The sequence below is a fragment of the Camponotus floridanus genome, unplaced genomic scaffold, assembly GCF_003227725.1.
Source record: "Camponotus floridanus strain SB8 unplaced genomic scaffold, Cflo_v7.5 scaffold22, whole genome shotgun sequence".
Taxonomy (NCBI): domain Eukaryota; kingdom Metazoa; phylum Arthropoda; class Insecta; order Hymenoptera; family Formicidae; genus Camponotus; species Camponotus floridanus.
In genome coordinates this window covers 269806-284038 of record NW_020229348.1, presented here as the reverse complement: position 1 = coordinate 284038, position 14233 = coordinate 269806, and the positions used below count along the sequence as shown (strand labels likewise).

The 14233-nt window shown below is 31.6% G+C and overlaps 1 protein-coding gene across 1 annotated transcript; it reads left to right on the top strand.

Annotated features, from left to right (window-relative positions):
- The first annotated feature begins 2061 nt into the window (after window positions 1–2061).
- On the top strand, window positions 2062–7374 carry LOC105253629 (innexin inx7). Its single transcript, XM_011261772.3, has 7 exons — window positions 2062–2520; window positions 2671–2761; window positions 2846–2918; window positions 3429–3606; window positions 4034–4368; window positions 4737–4927; window positions 6030–7374. Exons 1-7 carry the CDS (start codon window positions 2430–2432, stop codon window positions 6304–6306), a joined length of 1236 nt encoding a protein of 411 aa, XP_011260074.1. The 5' UTR covers window positions 2062–2429; the 3' UTR covers window positions 6307–7374.
- The last annotated feature ends 6859 nt before the right edge of the window (window positions 7375–14233 follow it).

Here is a 14233-nt window from a genome sequence, read left to right as displayed (position 1 = left end):
ACGTGTATGATCAAAAGTAAAGTAAGAATGCAGCAATATCTCTCCCTCTTTCTAGTTTTAATTAATATTTCAAGTTTTAATTAGTATTTCAAATAATTATTAAGACATGAAATAGCTATTAATTGGATCAAGTTACAAATGAAAGAATTAATTTACTAATACGATAGTGTTAATTAATCGAGCACATGTCAGATTCACTTTAGATCCCGAATGTTACGAGAATCCATGCTCTAATTACTAAACAAATAAAATATTCTAAAATTGCAATTAATTATTCATGTAATTTTCATTGAATTATATATTTAATTATCATTTAATTATCATTTAATTATTAAAGTTGTAAGTAAAATCTGTGCTCTAATCATTGAACAATGTTAGATATTATCTCTATAAAAGATGTTATCTCTATAAAATCATTTATAGAGATAATATCTAACATTGTTCAATGATCAGAGCACAGATTTTATTTACAGCTTTAATAATTAAATGAAATTAAATGATAATTAAATATATAATTAAATAAAAATTAAATGAATAATTAATTGAAATTTTAGAAGGAATGATGAAATGATAAACATGCAACGCGAATTGTATGTGCTAGGATCTCGTAATATTTGAAACCTTAAGCAAGTGATTACATCATTGTTTAGCATTCAGTTCTCGTTGTTGGCTCCTGGAATTTTTATTTCTCCGTTATCATTGATGAGAGCCTTATTCATGTTCGTCTAAAGATGAGCAAACTCATGTTCCAATTCTGAAAATGCTGTTTGTCCAGAGTCACGTTACACGTGCAGAGTGTAACACGACCGCTCCAGCGCTTTATTATTCTAATCTAGTCGTTAACGTCGGATTACTGTCTGCTCGCGTTTTAAAATGCTTAGTACATATATGACGATTTGTCATAGATGGGCGTTTTTCTTCGAGCTGTGTATATTTTCGTAGCCTGGCACGCGTGGAATCACACTGCGTGTAACGAGCACATTATTATATCACACAACTTCTAATTTATTAGATGATGTACGCCTTCTCATGGCACTAACATAAGTAAACTACAATGTTATGCCGTATATTAGCGAATAAGATGATCTCTTACGTTTATATAATTATTGCTATTTTAAGATTTCCCGTTTTGATTAATAAGTTTTAATGTAAAATTAAAAATTATGCGCATTTTATGAATTGTTTATTGTATTTTATATAATGTAGGTTAGATACTTTTATCAAGAAAGATATGATTAAGCTATGGTTAAACAACAATGCCAAGTATTTCTGATAAAAGCCGTAATATTTCTCGCGTTGTTGTCACCGTTTGATTACGATGTATGACCATTGGACTTGATCTGTTATCTCTCTATTATTTCATCATATCATTAAAACATCCTAGAAATTTGAAACTAATGAAAATGCAGCTTTTAAGGGACAATATTATGTAGTAATCCCCATATAAAATATATCAAAAAATATTTGCAAATATTTTACATATAAATGAAATCTGTGTGACGTGACTGGAAAGAAATTTACATATATTTACACATGCACGCATTTTAAATAATTTAAGAATTTAATTACATATTTTCTCAAAAATTACAATGAAAATAATATTTACATGAATACATGAAAACATTCTTTTATAATACAATTATTTTTATATATCCTAACATATAAGTTTAAAATCGACAAATATTCCAGTGAATTTTAATTACTATTTGTAAAATTTGTTATTGTTGATATGTTACTTTCTTCATATCGCTTTGTTTTTAATTGAAGAAAAAGAGTGTTTTTCTCGAGGGAATTTCTTGGCATTTTCCTGCTGTTGAAATCTATTGTTTAAGTATCTGTAAAGGAGAGGAAACATTTGCTGTGAAGAATTACTTTGCGACGATGAACAACGCAACATGTGGGTCAGAGGTCATCATCTCGTATTATATATATCCACACTCTCTGCGAAATTATTCATAATATTATGGATTACTTTCTCTCTCTCTTTCTCTCTCTTTACCAATTCAGATGTATCCGATACCGTTGACTTGTGATTATGCCTTCGTGTCATTTAATTCCTGCTATCTGCTCTTATCTGTGAACGAATAAAATGTCTTGACAATAATAACCGCTTGCTCTCGATAATACCGAGTGAAGCGTCCAGGGCGCTTCGTAATCATCTTTTCTGATAACGACCGCGAGATTTTACTGCTTTCAAGTTTTCAGTGCGTTCTCGATCGGTACTCTATCTGGAATATAAAGTGTCGCTCGCGCATCTATAAATCGAGACCGGAATTTCGGGTTTCTTGGCAGCCATCAAGATATTGGACAAAGTGTTGACGAGATGCAAAAGTGACGGTTATTAGCGAAGTAATAACGAGCTTCTGCAAATTATTCGAGACACAAACGAGAGAAGATTAATTTTAAGAAGATCGTGGAAGATCATAGCCATGGCGGCCAATGTTCTCGCTGCTTTTTCGGTTCTTAAGAACCACGTTAAGTTCAAAGTCAATCAGAACGCGGTAGCCGTTGACAATCTCGGTAATAGATTTCTCGGTTCCTATTTTTTAATTAAATAATTATGCATGATTTAATTGTTCCCTGTGTAATTTATCACGTTGCGTATTTTGTAAAAATAATTATACATTTTATATCAAATTTTCGATGACTGAGAAGAATATCTCTGATTAGTTTTCAGACTACACTATAGGGTTACATTTATGTTGCTTCTCATTGGGACGATTTTGGTTTCTTCCAGACAATTCATCGGAGAACATATAAGGTATATATTTTTTTAAGAATCATAAAATTTTATATGTACATAATAATGACCATATCTGAAATAAATTCTTGTTGTTTTGAAAAGATGTATCACCGATATCTCTATACCTACTCATGTCGTCGAGACCTTCTGTTTCTTCATGTCTACGTATACCGTGGTAAGTTTACATACACGTGGTAAGTCTAAAGTTTTATCTTCAGAAAACTGAATAATGCGATACAATATCCAAGATGAAGTTTTACTTCGATATAATAATTCTTTGTCAATTATCAAATAAAGATATTTAGACAATTTTTTAAATTATATTTATACACGTGAAAAATTAAAATTTTTACGTTAAAATATATTAAACGCGCATAATTTTTTAATATTAGAATTACAAACATGTAATTAAAAAACAATATTATATATCAAAATTTATCGAATTTATCTTTTTAAAAAATTAAGATATCTATATTATATTCTAAAAAATGTCTCATACACATATTTACGTAACGCGTGTTGTAAAACAGCTGATAGATCGTTTAAATGTTATTCAATAACGTCAATAATAATCGTCCAAATCGTCGTTTTAGAAATAATTGGAAAATAATACCGTCTGTAAGAATAAACATTACTCTGCATACATGTTGTCCGTTATCGATCAATTTGATCATTTACTCTTCAGGTGAAGCATTTGAATGCTACCGCGGTGCTGCAAGGTGAATTACCACATCCTGGCGTTGGACCAGCGGCTAAGGGCGACCCCGTCATACATCACGCTTATTATCAATGGGTGCCTTTTGTCCTGTTCTTCCAAGCGCTTCTCTTCTATCTGCCGCATTATATATGGCGAAAAATGGAAGGTCGAATATGCATACACACGTACATACTCGTCGACGTATCGCACGACGTTTTACAACCGCGTTTATCTCAAGCAGCGAGCTAATCATCATTAATCTTTTTCTTGCCGTCGTAATCTAATCGTTAAAACACTTGCATACGGTATCCGACTTAGAGCGTTACATTGTATTATTTGTAAAGTTATTTTATGTTATATCAGTAATATCTCAATAATCGATCGATAATAATAATCGAAATTCGAATATTACAAAATTTAAATATATCTTTAAATATATTTAATATATTTAAATAAATATCTTTAAATATATCTTTAAATAAATATTTTTAAATATATCTTTAAATATATTTAATATATTTAAATAAATATCTTTAAATATATCACTTTTTTACGAGCGTTTATTACAAAAATTGCAATATATTGAATTTCAGGTAATCGGCTAAGTATGTTAGTTTCGGGATTGCACATGGCATCTTTATCATTGAATGAAACGGAGCTTAATGTAAATGATATAAAGATACCTTCGAAAAAGGATCGCGATGAAAGGATACAGCAGATTCGCACCGGTTTCATAAACCGATTGCACTTGAATCGTCCGTGGGCATACGGACTGACTTTTTGCGAGATAATGAATTTTATAAACGTGATCATGCAAATTTTCTTGACTGACTGGTTCCTCGGAGGAGCTTTCCTAGGCCTCGGTCGATCGATTTCTCAATCAAGGCCTACGGATAAAGTGGATCCACTCGACATAGTTTTCCCGAAGGTACAATTTCATTTATAATATCATTTATAATATCATTCACTTTTTGTATCACTTGTAACAACTACTTTTTATATCTCATAACAATAATCAAAATTATATAATGCTTACTTCTGACTAATATTAATATGATATATTGCTAAATTAGAAATTGATAGACATTTGCAAATATTGAAATTTTAATCTCTGATCAACATTTTATGTGCAATTTTATAAAGACTTTGAAACTCGATAATTATAAAAAAATCTTATATTTTTGATTATTTTATTAATTCAACTTTAATTATTATTTCGCTCATAGCCTAATGCCTCTCAACTACTTTATTAAGAGCGAAATGTATTCATGAATATATAATCAAATTTTCTTTTAGGTAACCAAATGTATTTTTCATAAATACGGTCCTTCTGGCGGCATACAAAAGCATGACGCGTTGTGCGTGATGGCATTGAATATTGTTAACGAGAAGATCTATACGGTCCTTTGGTTCTGGTTCGTCGTGCTAGCAATAATAACCGGTTTGGGATTGGTTTGGAGAGCGCTGACCATGATCCTTCACGCCAGGTTACTAAACTTTGTCTCTGCATTTTTTCGTTGTCAGCTTTATAGGTTTAGCTTTACAAATTTATGACATTCATTCATTAATTTCACCTCTGAAAATTCTTGGGTTTACTACCTGGGAAAGATATCATTGGAAAATATTGAGTACACAAAGTTAGAAAGTACAACCAATTTCGGCCATTTCGAAACTTTCATTATAATTAAAAAATCTTGTTCAGATAAAATCCTATTTAGATAAAAGCTTTAATAGCTGGCGCTGTCAAAAGAGTATTTTCTAATAGAAAAAATATAGCTAGAAACTAGTTAAACCAGACGATTATTAAATGATAATTAGTTTACGTTTAATAAAAACTTGGAATATTCTAATTATTATTTTCTGACTAATAATTTGCCAAGAATTAGATTGATCAATAAATGACCAGTCCTAACTATTTCTTCCTAATCAAAAACTAATATTTAGATAAAAGATGACTTGATTAGCATATGAATTAATCTCTATAAAGTCAATAATATGGTTCTTATCTTTTTAAATATGATATGCAATTAATGATATGTGTAACTTAAATTAAAAATTAACCAATATTAATTAAAAATTTAATAATTTTTCAATAATAATTTGAAAAAAATTTTCTTTGATCTTTTTAATGACATGTATTATTCCTCTGCAAAAAAGAGTGATCATTTCTATTCCATAATTTTATTTGTTAATTAACTAATTTTCTTGATTCTTCGTAGAATATTTGTTTATATTTTATTCAAGAAGATATATATAATCTTAAAATTCTTATAATTTTATCTATTAAATAATAATACAAGTTTAGCCCATATTGGCAATTATATTTTAACAGAAGCAATTTATAGTAATGTTTCGTAACAATTTATAATCATATATATTCTAATAATATATTTTAATAATAATATATTCTAACAGCGTGCTTATAAAGTTCGTCGTTTTCTATGTCAGCGAAATTCAAGATTCGTGCATATCTAAAAATATCACACATATGAAATATGACACATAGGAAAGAATATAAAAAGATTATCTGAAGTTAGCGTGAATAATGCACCGTGATAAGCGCCCTTTCATGATTCTTTCTCCTTACAGAAGCACGTCATTCAACAAATTCATGTTTTCTATGGCCTGCCCTGGCAAATACAATCCGTGGAACGTACTCAAGGTCACTCACGAGTATTACTTCGGCGACTGGCTATTTCTCTACTACATCGCCAAAAATTTGGACAATTACGTTTTCAAGGAGCTTTTTCAGAAGTTGGCGGAAGATCTGGAGAACAGGCGTCACGCGCGTTTCAAAATCTTGCCCCCATTCGAGCAAAGTCTGCTGAAGAACCAGTGGGATGATATTAAGCCTTCCGTAAATTGAGAACTTGAACAATTACAGCAACTGTTAAATACTCGTTTATAAGTAGCGTAATATGGAAGCTAAAGTGTTAAATTAGTTGTCATCTTTTTATAATCTATATTGCTTGTTAATCTCTTTTTTTTAATCAAGCCATTTTTTTTAACTCAAGCCATGTAATACATGTTCGATAAATTATAGAATTTACGTGGAAATATTGGTAGAAAGCTTTTATAGTACTATTTAATAGGTAGCTATACAAATATCGAACAAGTAAGCTGGAAAGCTCGATTATAATATGTTGGGACGATTTTCAAGCATACGTCGTGATGACTTTGGAAATATGGCTATCTCTCGTAAATTATATGCGAATTCTATTAAGCAGGGAGTTCGGCAGTGTTATAATACACGTACGAAAAATAGATACATCTATTTTTTGTACGTGTGTTATAACACTGCCGAGCTCCCTGTCATAGATACATTTTTGTACGTGTATTATAACACTGCCGAAAAATTGCCGCTTTATACGTATAAACGTACTTTAGCGAGATTTACTGCAATTGCAGATAATGCGTCTTGCGTGCATCACATTTGTAGCATGTGTGCGCGTTACATGCATGACATAAATGCATAATCAATCATCTTTTCTAGATATATCGTACGGACACGCGTGTATACGTTGCGTGCAATCACGTACATAGTGTACGCGTGTGCGTAAACTAGTACATACCTGCATATACGTACACAATAAATACGATCGTACGGTTCCCGATTCGATAAATGACTCGATAATAGTTCGGATCGTTAAGTTGTTAAGACCTCTGATTGGAATCGTGGTCTACTATCGAGAACAGTCGCGTTCGTTAGAGCTTTAGGTTTTACGACTCGCTGTTTATTCGAATCATTATTGCATTCTGTACCTCCCGTCCGTTTAAAAATGTTGACTCGATCACAAAAAAGCACATATATTTATTTTATATAATATTATCTTTTAATTATTATATAACGTGGCATATAAAAAAATCATTTCTGCTTCTAGAATCATTTGTAGAGCTAGCTATTATCATTAAACCTCTTTTAAAAGTAGATTTTATGTGTAAATAATTTTATTTAAATAATATAGACATTTATATATAATATACGGATATGTTTATAGAATCCTAGATCAATAAATGTTCATAAATATTTGTATGAAAATAGATATCTTTAGAGTATTTATAACAATTCTCCAGCGAATATGAGTCTCGTGACATACGAAATCTTTACCCAACGAGGGTCTCCAAATGAGATATTCTTAGTTTTCGTTACAATAAGCTTTTGTTCTCGTGCGGATGCATATCTCCGAGAAACCGGAGAGTTCGGTCAACGAGCCAGTGGTTCGTTCATTATATCCTTTCAGTCGGGAAATGACGAAAGCGACCAGAGCAGAAAAAGAGTGCCTTGCCTGTAGTTGATGCACTTGGACTCTAGACTATAGTCAAGTGACTGATCAAATCGCCAACCGTCGTCTATTTTTTTTTTGTTCCACGTTCAAACTCAAACGAAACCAATCGATAGACGCAATTATAGATTATTTATTTATGGTGAACATTTAAAAAAGAATAGATTAACTTTTTGCAACAAAATATAAACAATATATATATATATATATATATATATATATATATATATTTAGAATCTATGTTTTTAGAAATAAGCAAAATCAACAATATGAATTGAATATACTTTTTATTTTTATTTTTTTTTAGTTGTTGCATTATCAATTATTTAAGTAGAGATTTTTTTCTAATTCAATAAAGTCATCTAAAGTCTAATTAATCTGAGAAGTATAAGTACTGATGCGGATGTTGGCATCCTGCTTCTAAAGATAATATTTTCGGAGAATTTCTTGCGTAGAAAATTGCACAAAAATATATTAAACCTTTTTTTTTATATTTCCTATAATACGAAATATAATTTTAAAAATATATCATTTAAATAAATTGACAAAATGTATATATTTGACACAGTTCTGAAAAAAAATAGTATTTTCTATTTTATTTTTTCTCAGTTAATTATGTGATGATTTTAAATCATTATTTCCGAGAAAAGCAAACAGCTTCTTTGTTATCCGATAGTTATTGCCGATACGAGAGAATATAATGAACGAATCACTCTATGTGTGTATGTGTGTGTAATAATGCAAATTTTATAGCGTCGCGCGTTTGTTTGAGCTTGAAACACGTGCACTATTCGTGTATATTGTAACTTGATTCTTCGTGGTAGCTCGTCAAATATCCTGAACGTTACTCTAGCCTGGCGTGCGTTAATTATACTTGGAAAAGGGAAGAAACATTAGAAACGAAGGGAAGAAAAGCAAAAAAAGAATCGAGAAATCTGGAAAGCAGCTGTGGCTTTTAGGGATAATCGCTCGGCTGCAACATCCTGTGTCTCATATTTATTAGCCAGACACCGCGTTTCGTTCTTCTATAACACAAACCCATTTTGCAACCAGCAAAACTTTCGCAAAACGATATGTCTACAAAATTTCACGAGAATTTGTCGTTAGATGTTTCATAAGATATCCAAAAATTATAATAAGTATAATTTGTCCCAGCAAAAAAAAATATTATTTCTTACATTTATTAATGTTAAATAAATATATTATTGTTGTCTTATTTCTCTCTAATTCTTTCATCGTAAAAAATCATTATAACAACAAAAATTTAATAGTGTCGACATATAGGCAAATAAAACCATAATTTATGTAATCAGTCATTTTTTTTAAGCTACATGGTGCAATATTTAATGACACAGGGCAGCTCACCGTTGATACTATGTCTTGTAGCAGCGGTAAATACATATATTTATGCCAAAGACGTGCGGGAGTCGAATGTCAAATGCGTGGATACGATACAAAGTACGGCTCATTTTTCGTCAGGTCGATCACTAACACGATCCACCGGATCTTCGTGAGAATTCATTCAGATGCGTTCGCGCGATACATCGTAACGGATATTCGCATACCATAAGCAACGCAAATTATCTTCACGTAGAGAAGATAAAATCTAAGGTTTAGACGAATGTTGGTACAAACATGCAGAATGATGCGTGTATATCGCATATTCTGGCGCGTCGTATGTCTAGACGATGCTTCCATTTATCTCATATAAATGTGTGGTCAGAGATATACGAGATAAATTTTTTGAAAAGCCAGCCACTCCATGAATAATACATATCGCGACTATTTTAATGTTACATTTACCTTGGAAGAAAAATGCATGGTGATTTAGAGATGTTGGCATTTGAAGCGGACGTTTTAATTTGTTGAATTTAGGAGAGACAAATAGTGAGTTTAACATTTAATCTCATATAATATGATTACATTCATTTTTCTCATCGCACGTTGCATGCGTATAGAATACAACGAACATTAAACGTTGCTATATACGAGCAACAGGTTGCTCTTAATCTATCTAGGGCACCAGATGTATAGCGCTTTGTATATTTCTTCTAGATTTTTAGACATAATGCTTTGTATTACATCTTCAATTGACTGTGTTTGTTGCAAAAATGTCGATTTAAAAAATTAAATATAAAAAATATTATGCCTTTGTATTTATTATTTATATTATTATTTATATTAAATTATTTATATTTATTATATTTATAAAAAAGATTATATCTTTATATTTATTATGGCATTTTTGCAGAAATACCGATGAAATCGATTTGTTGAAACTAGACAGATTTTAAAATATGAAATAAATACAAAGGACCGTAGAAAAATAGACTGACATGTGAACGACTTTCACTTTTGATCTTTCTTTCTGTGAAAGTTTAAGGCTAGGCTATTATTTTTCAAACGTTATAAGGGCGAGGAGACTCGGCCGCACAGCTGGTATGCATTCGTCACAATTGACACGATTGAGCGGCAAGCGGTTCTCAATTCCGTCGACTTCGTCCAACAAACCGGTCTGATGACCTTTAGGTAGTCGACGTCTGAGAGATCGAAATATCGCAGTTTCATGTGTGCGAAACAAATTATGCGGTCGCAATCGAATTGCTTCGTCAAGCAACACAACCGAAATGAAAAAAAGAAAAAAAAAATAGGGAATGGAAGTGAAAGGTCTGCGGAGATTAAGGCTTTCCCATCCCAAAAAAAGCGGATCTAAATTTTTATCTGTTGCGAAATGCTGGCAATCGAATTCTTATCTAATCGTTCACCTATATATTGGTCATTAAGTAAATTCCATGCAGAAAATATATAGAAAATTCAATTAAATTTAGAATAATTAAATTAGAATTTTGCACGAAAAAAATAACGTTGCTTCTACAAGTGCTAAAAAATTTTGTTATCAAAAGCATTTTTGTGTACTATAGAAAATATTATTTTATAAAAATTAATCATCATCAAAAATATTATTTTTTTAAATTGATTTTTAAAATGTCAATTTTTAAAAATTCACATTTTTATTTATAAATTGATTTTTTTGTAAATTAGAACATGCACGAAAATTGTGTATAAAATTATATATTGGATTAAATTATGTAACAATACTTGGCCACATGCATAATTCGTCAATTGAAATTATTATTCTTAATTATAATGGAATAATACATTCATCGATTAGACGCATTATAATAGAATAATTTATCGATTTGGTATCTTATTGTCAATACTCTTTGCGTAGATAAGTGCACATGTATCCACAAGAACAATGCAATGATCAAATACAATTGAGAACAACTGACATACAAAGAATGACAACCATGATGAGAATCAATCTGAGCTGTAATTTTTAAAGGCTTTTAGAAGCCACATAAAAGAAAGAGAGACAATGGACGCATCGCGTTATACATGTGATGATTTTAATAACGTGACGACTTTTAAATAAAATCATATAAATTATATGAAAATTTCGAAATGAGTAAAAACGATTTTTCGATTTCACTTATCAAATTATTTGTCGATAGCATCTTAATCAAGATGACACTTAAAATGCCCATTGATTTTCTATACATGGTATAATCACTAAAGGAACAAATTAATGTGTATTATATTCATTATATATATGTATTATATTCATCAACGATATTATATTCATTCGTAATTCACTAATACTAATCGATTTGATCATCAAATATAAATAGCTAATTGAGTTAATAATGAGTTATGATGAATATTATACGAGATTGATAAGAGTGTGTTCTTTGTTCGAATAATCATCGTCTGCTTTTCAAGAAATTTATAGTTGTTATTTATTTTCAATAAAGACTCGATGCAAAAAAATTTCATAATTTATGTAAAGATGTGTAAATAATAGCTCACGCATTTATTCACGTTGCATAAGATATCCACGAGGTTGTCTTTCATTGCGTCATCTTTCGACCATCTGGTCCACCTGATCGCGTCGACTATGGAGACGATGAAAAACGGATGTGCATACAAAGTATTCGCGGATGTGCGGATTATTACGAACGTCCACTGGCATCTGCATGAATGAAACCGAATCCGTAGTAATTCTCATACTTTGGATGTATTTACGCAAATGAGTCATCGAAAAAGCTCGCGCATGTTGCATTTTCATGTAAAACGTTACTCATCGCTGATACGTGATGCCAACGAATTATGACGATCGTGAGATAATACAATCGATTAAAATCTTATTATATGCAAAAAAATATAATAGAGATATAAGAGAAAAATGTGTACACTAAAACTAACTTGCATTCCATGAAAAATTCACATGAGACATTTTTGTCTCTTCGATTGAAACCATCGTGTATAGAGATGATAACATAAGAATAAAAAAATGGGTTTTCGTGTTTTTCTGGGTTTCCTGTTTTCCTGTCTGTTTACGTTATCTTGTTGATTTCATTCTTGATTGCTGGGTTTTCATATTTCATTTATATTCTTTTAACAAAAAAAAAAGATATATTAACATGCAAGATTTTTCAATAAGTTTTTATAACTTTTTAAAGTTATTCATCACAATTATAAATGAAATATTCTAAAATACATTTGTCTTATTTGAATATTTCTAGACAGAAAAAAGGGCGAGAATGAGAACAATTTGTCAGTTTCGAATATCTGCCTACAACAGTACAGATGTAAAAATAAAAACTCAAAACTAAGCTGGAAAATTCAAAGAATACGAAGAGCCTCACAAGGATAAACGAGTTTTCAACATTTTCCTGTATTGAAAGACTTATTATTTATCTCTCCATTAACGTCCATTAATTTGCGAGAAAAACTTGAAGCAAGTTAAAATATTACTTTGGAATCATTGTAAAAGTTAATGCTTCAATTGAAGAAAATATATGGCTGAATAATAAAACTAATTTTGTAAAAAATAGTACAATGGTTTAAAATCGTTTTATTTTACTAGTTTTATGTCTCTCGACTTTTGATAGAAGTGATATAGTTATCTGTACAATAACAACGATTTAGGAAGATCTTGTTCCGCTTTACACCAGAAAAAATTGTGCAAAAAATTCCTCCTTCCCTGGGAAGGTTTTCAAAATATTTTCGTTTCAATGACAATATTAGTTTGGGGAAAATATAAAACGAGACAAGCTCATTTCAAGCCAGAAATTCTTATGTGCGTGTGTCTTGTATCATATAACTGCCTACTCGCAAATATTTGGGCCTTATGCGAATTCGCTCTTGCACAAATATTTCAAAACGAACGAATAAAATATATGTATTTCTGTGTTATTTTATTACAGCAAAACCAAGAGTGCTTCTGATAATTTTATCAAATTTTATTATTTTATTGTATTTTTATACAAGAAGGATAATATAAAATTTATTAACGTTAGAGGAATAAAGTTCAGTAAATATTTGCATATAATTAATATTCCCATCTCTTGACACGCAGAAGTTTTTCTGAAAACTCCTACGCAAATGGCAATACAGAAAATTAATGTTAATTAATGTTTCTCGTTAGAAATACGTTGGAAATTGTCGCAACTTCTGGCAAGGTAAAGATAAGGTAAACATCGGAGCCGAATCTTTCAATGTTGTCAAATGTTTTTGTACATTTCAACAGTTCAAATATTTTATAACATTTCTTTATTCTTCTTTAGCTACCGTCTGTCTCTCGCATCCTATCGCACGGTCTTCTTTGTTCATGTTTTCACGCGCCGTTGACAAATACAAAAGGTATGCTGCCGATTGCAGGCCACGAATGATCGAAATGATTTACTTCCATGAATTATGTAACTGGCGATTGTAATGACGTTTCTAGCGAAGATTAAATGCAGCTCTGATGAAGAATCTGATGAAATCATAGCAAGATGTAATAGCGTAAGATAAAACTTATACAAAATAATCGGTATGTGTGTATTTTACATCTCCTTAAAACATATTTTATTGAGCAACAAGTTTATACTAAAATATTTTAACGAGATGCGCATCTCGCCTGCGATTAATTAAAATGCCTATCACCTACATTTCGTAATATTACACCATATTATTTACGAAACTTGGCCATATACGTTACGCGCGTCCGAAAATGCACGCGACTCAAAGGACCAGGCCACAAAAATCTCTCGTGTCTCTCTCTCTTCGATCGCTCGCGCGAGGACTAGGGGAGCTATTCATCCCCAAATATATCCTGGCGTTAGACGGGGTCGTCCCCTATTTCCGAAGCAAATGCCGCTGTGAAAAGGACGATCATGGTAACGGTAGTAACGTCGGATGGACGAGAGCGCGCGCGCACGGATGACAGATACTGTAGAACGGCATGCATTATAGCGTACAAATCGAGAGGCGCGCGTCGGCCCCTTCCCTTTCCAACGATTCCGTATTCCCCATCCTCGGGCCCATCTCCCCCCTCGTCCCCTCCCCCCGTTCCATGTGTGTCGGCCGCTCTGGCCTCCCTTGTACGAGTCGAGAGTCCCCTTCTCCGCCGCCTCTCCTCTTGACGACACAACAAACAACCGCGACTTCTCGTCAGTCGCCGCT

Excerpts from the sequence above, each read along its gene's own strand:
- LOC105253629 (XM_011261772.3), top strand. The coding sequence starts at position 2,430 with ATGGCGGCCAATGTTCTCGCTGCTTTTTCGGTTCTTAAGAACCACGTT. Across the intron at positions 2,521-2,670 it reads GGTAGCCGTTGACAATCTCG|TTTTCAGACTACACTATAGG; the intron begins GTAATAGATTTC and ends ATCTCTGATTAG. Across the intron at positions 4,928-6,029 it reads ACCATGATCCTTCACGCCAG|AAGCACGTCATTCAACAAAT; the intron begins GTTACTAAACTT and ends TTCTCCTTACAG.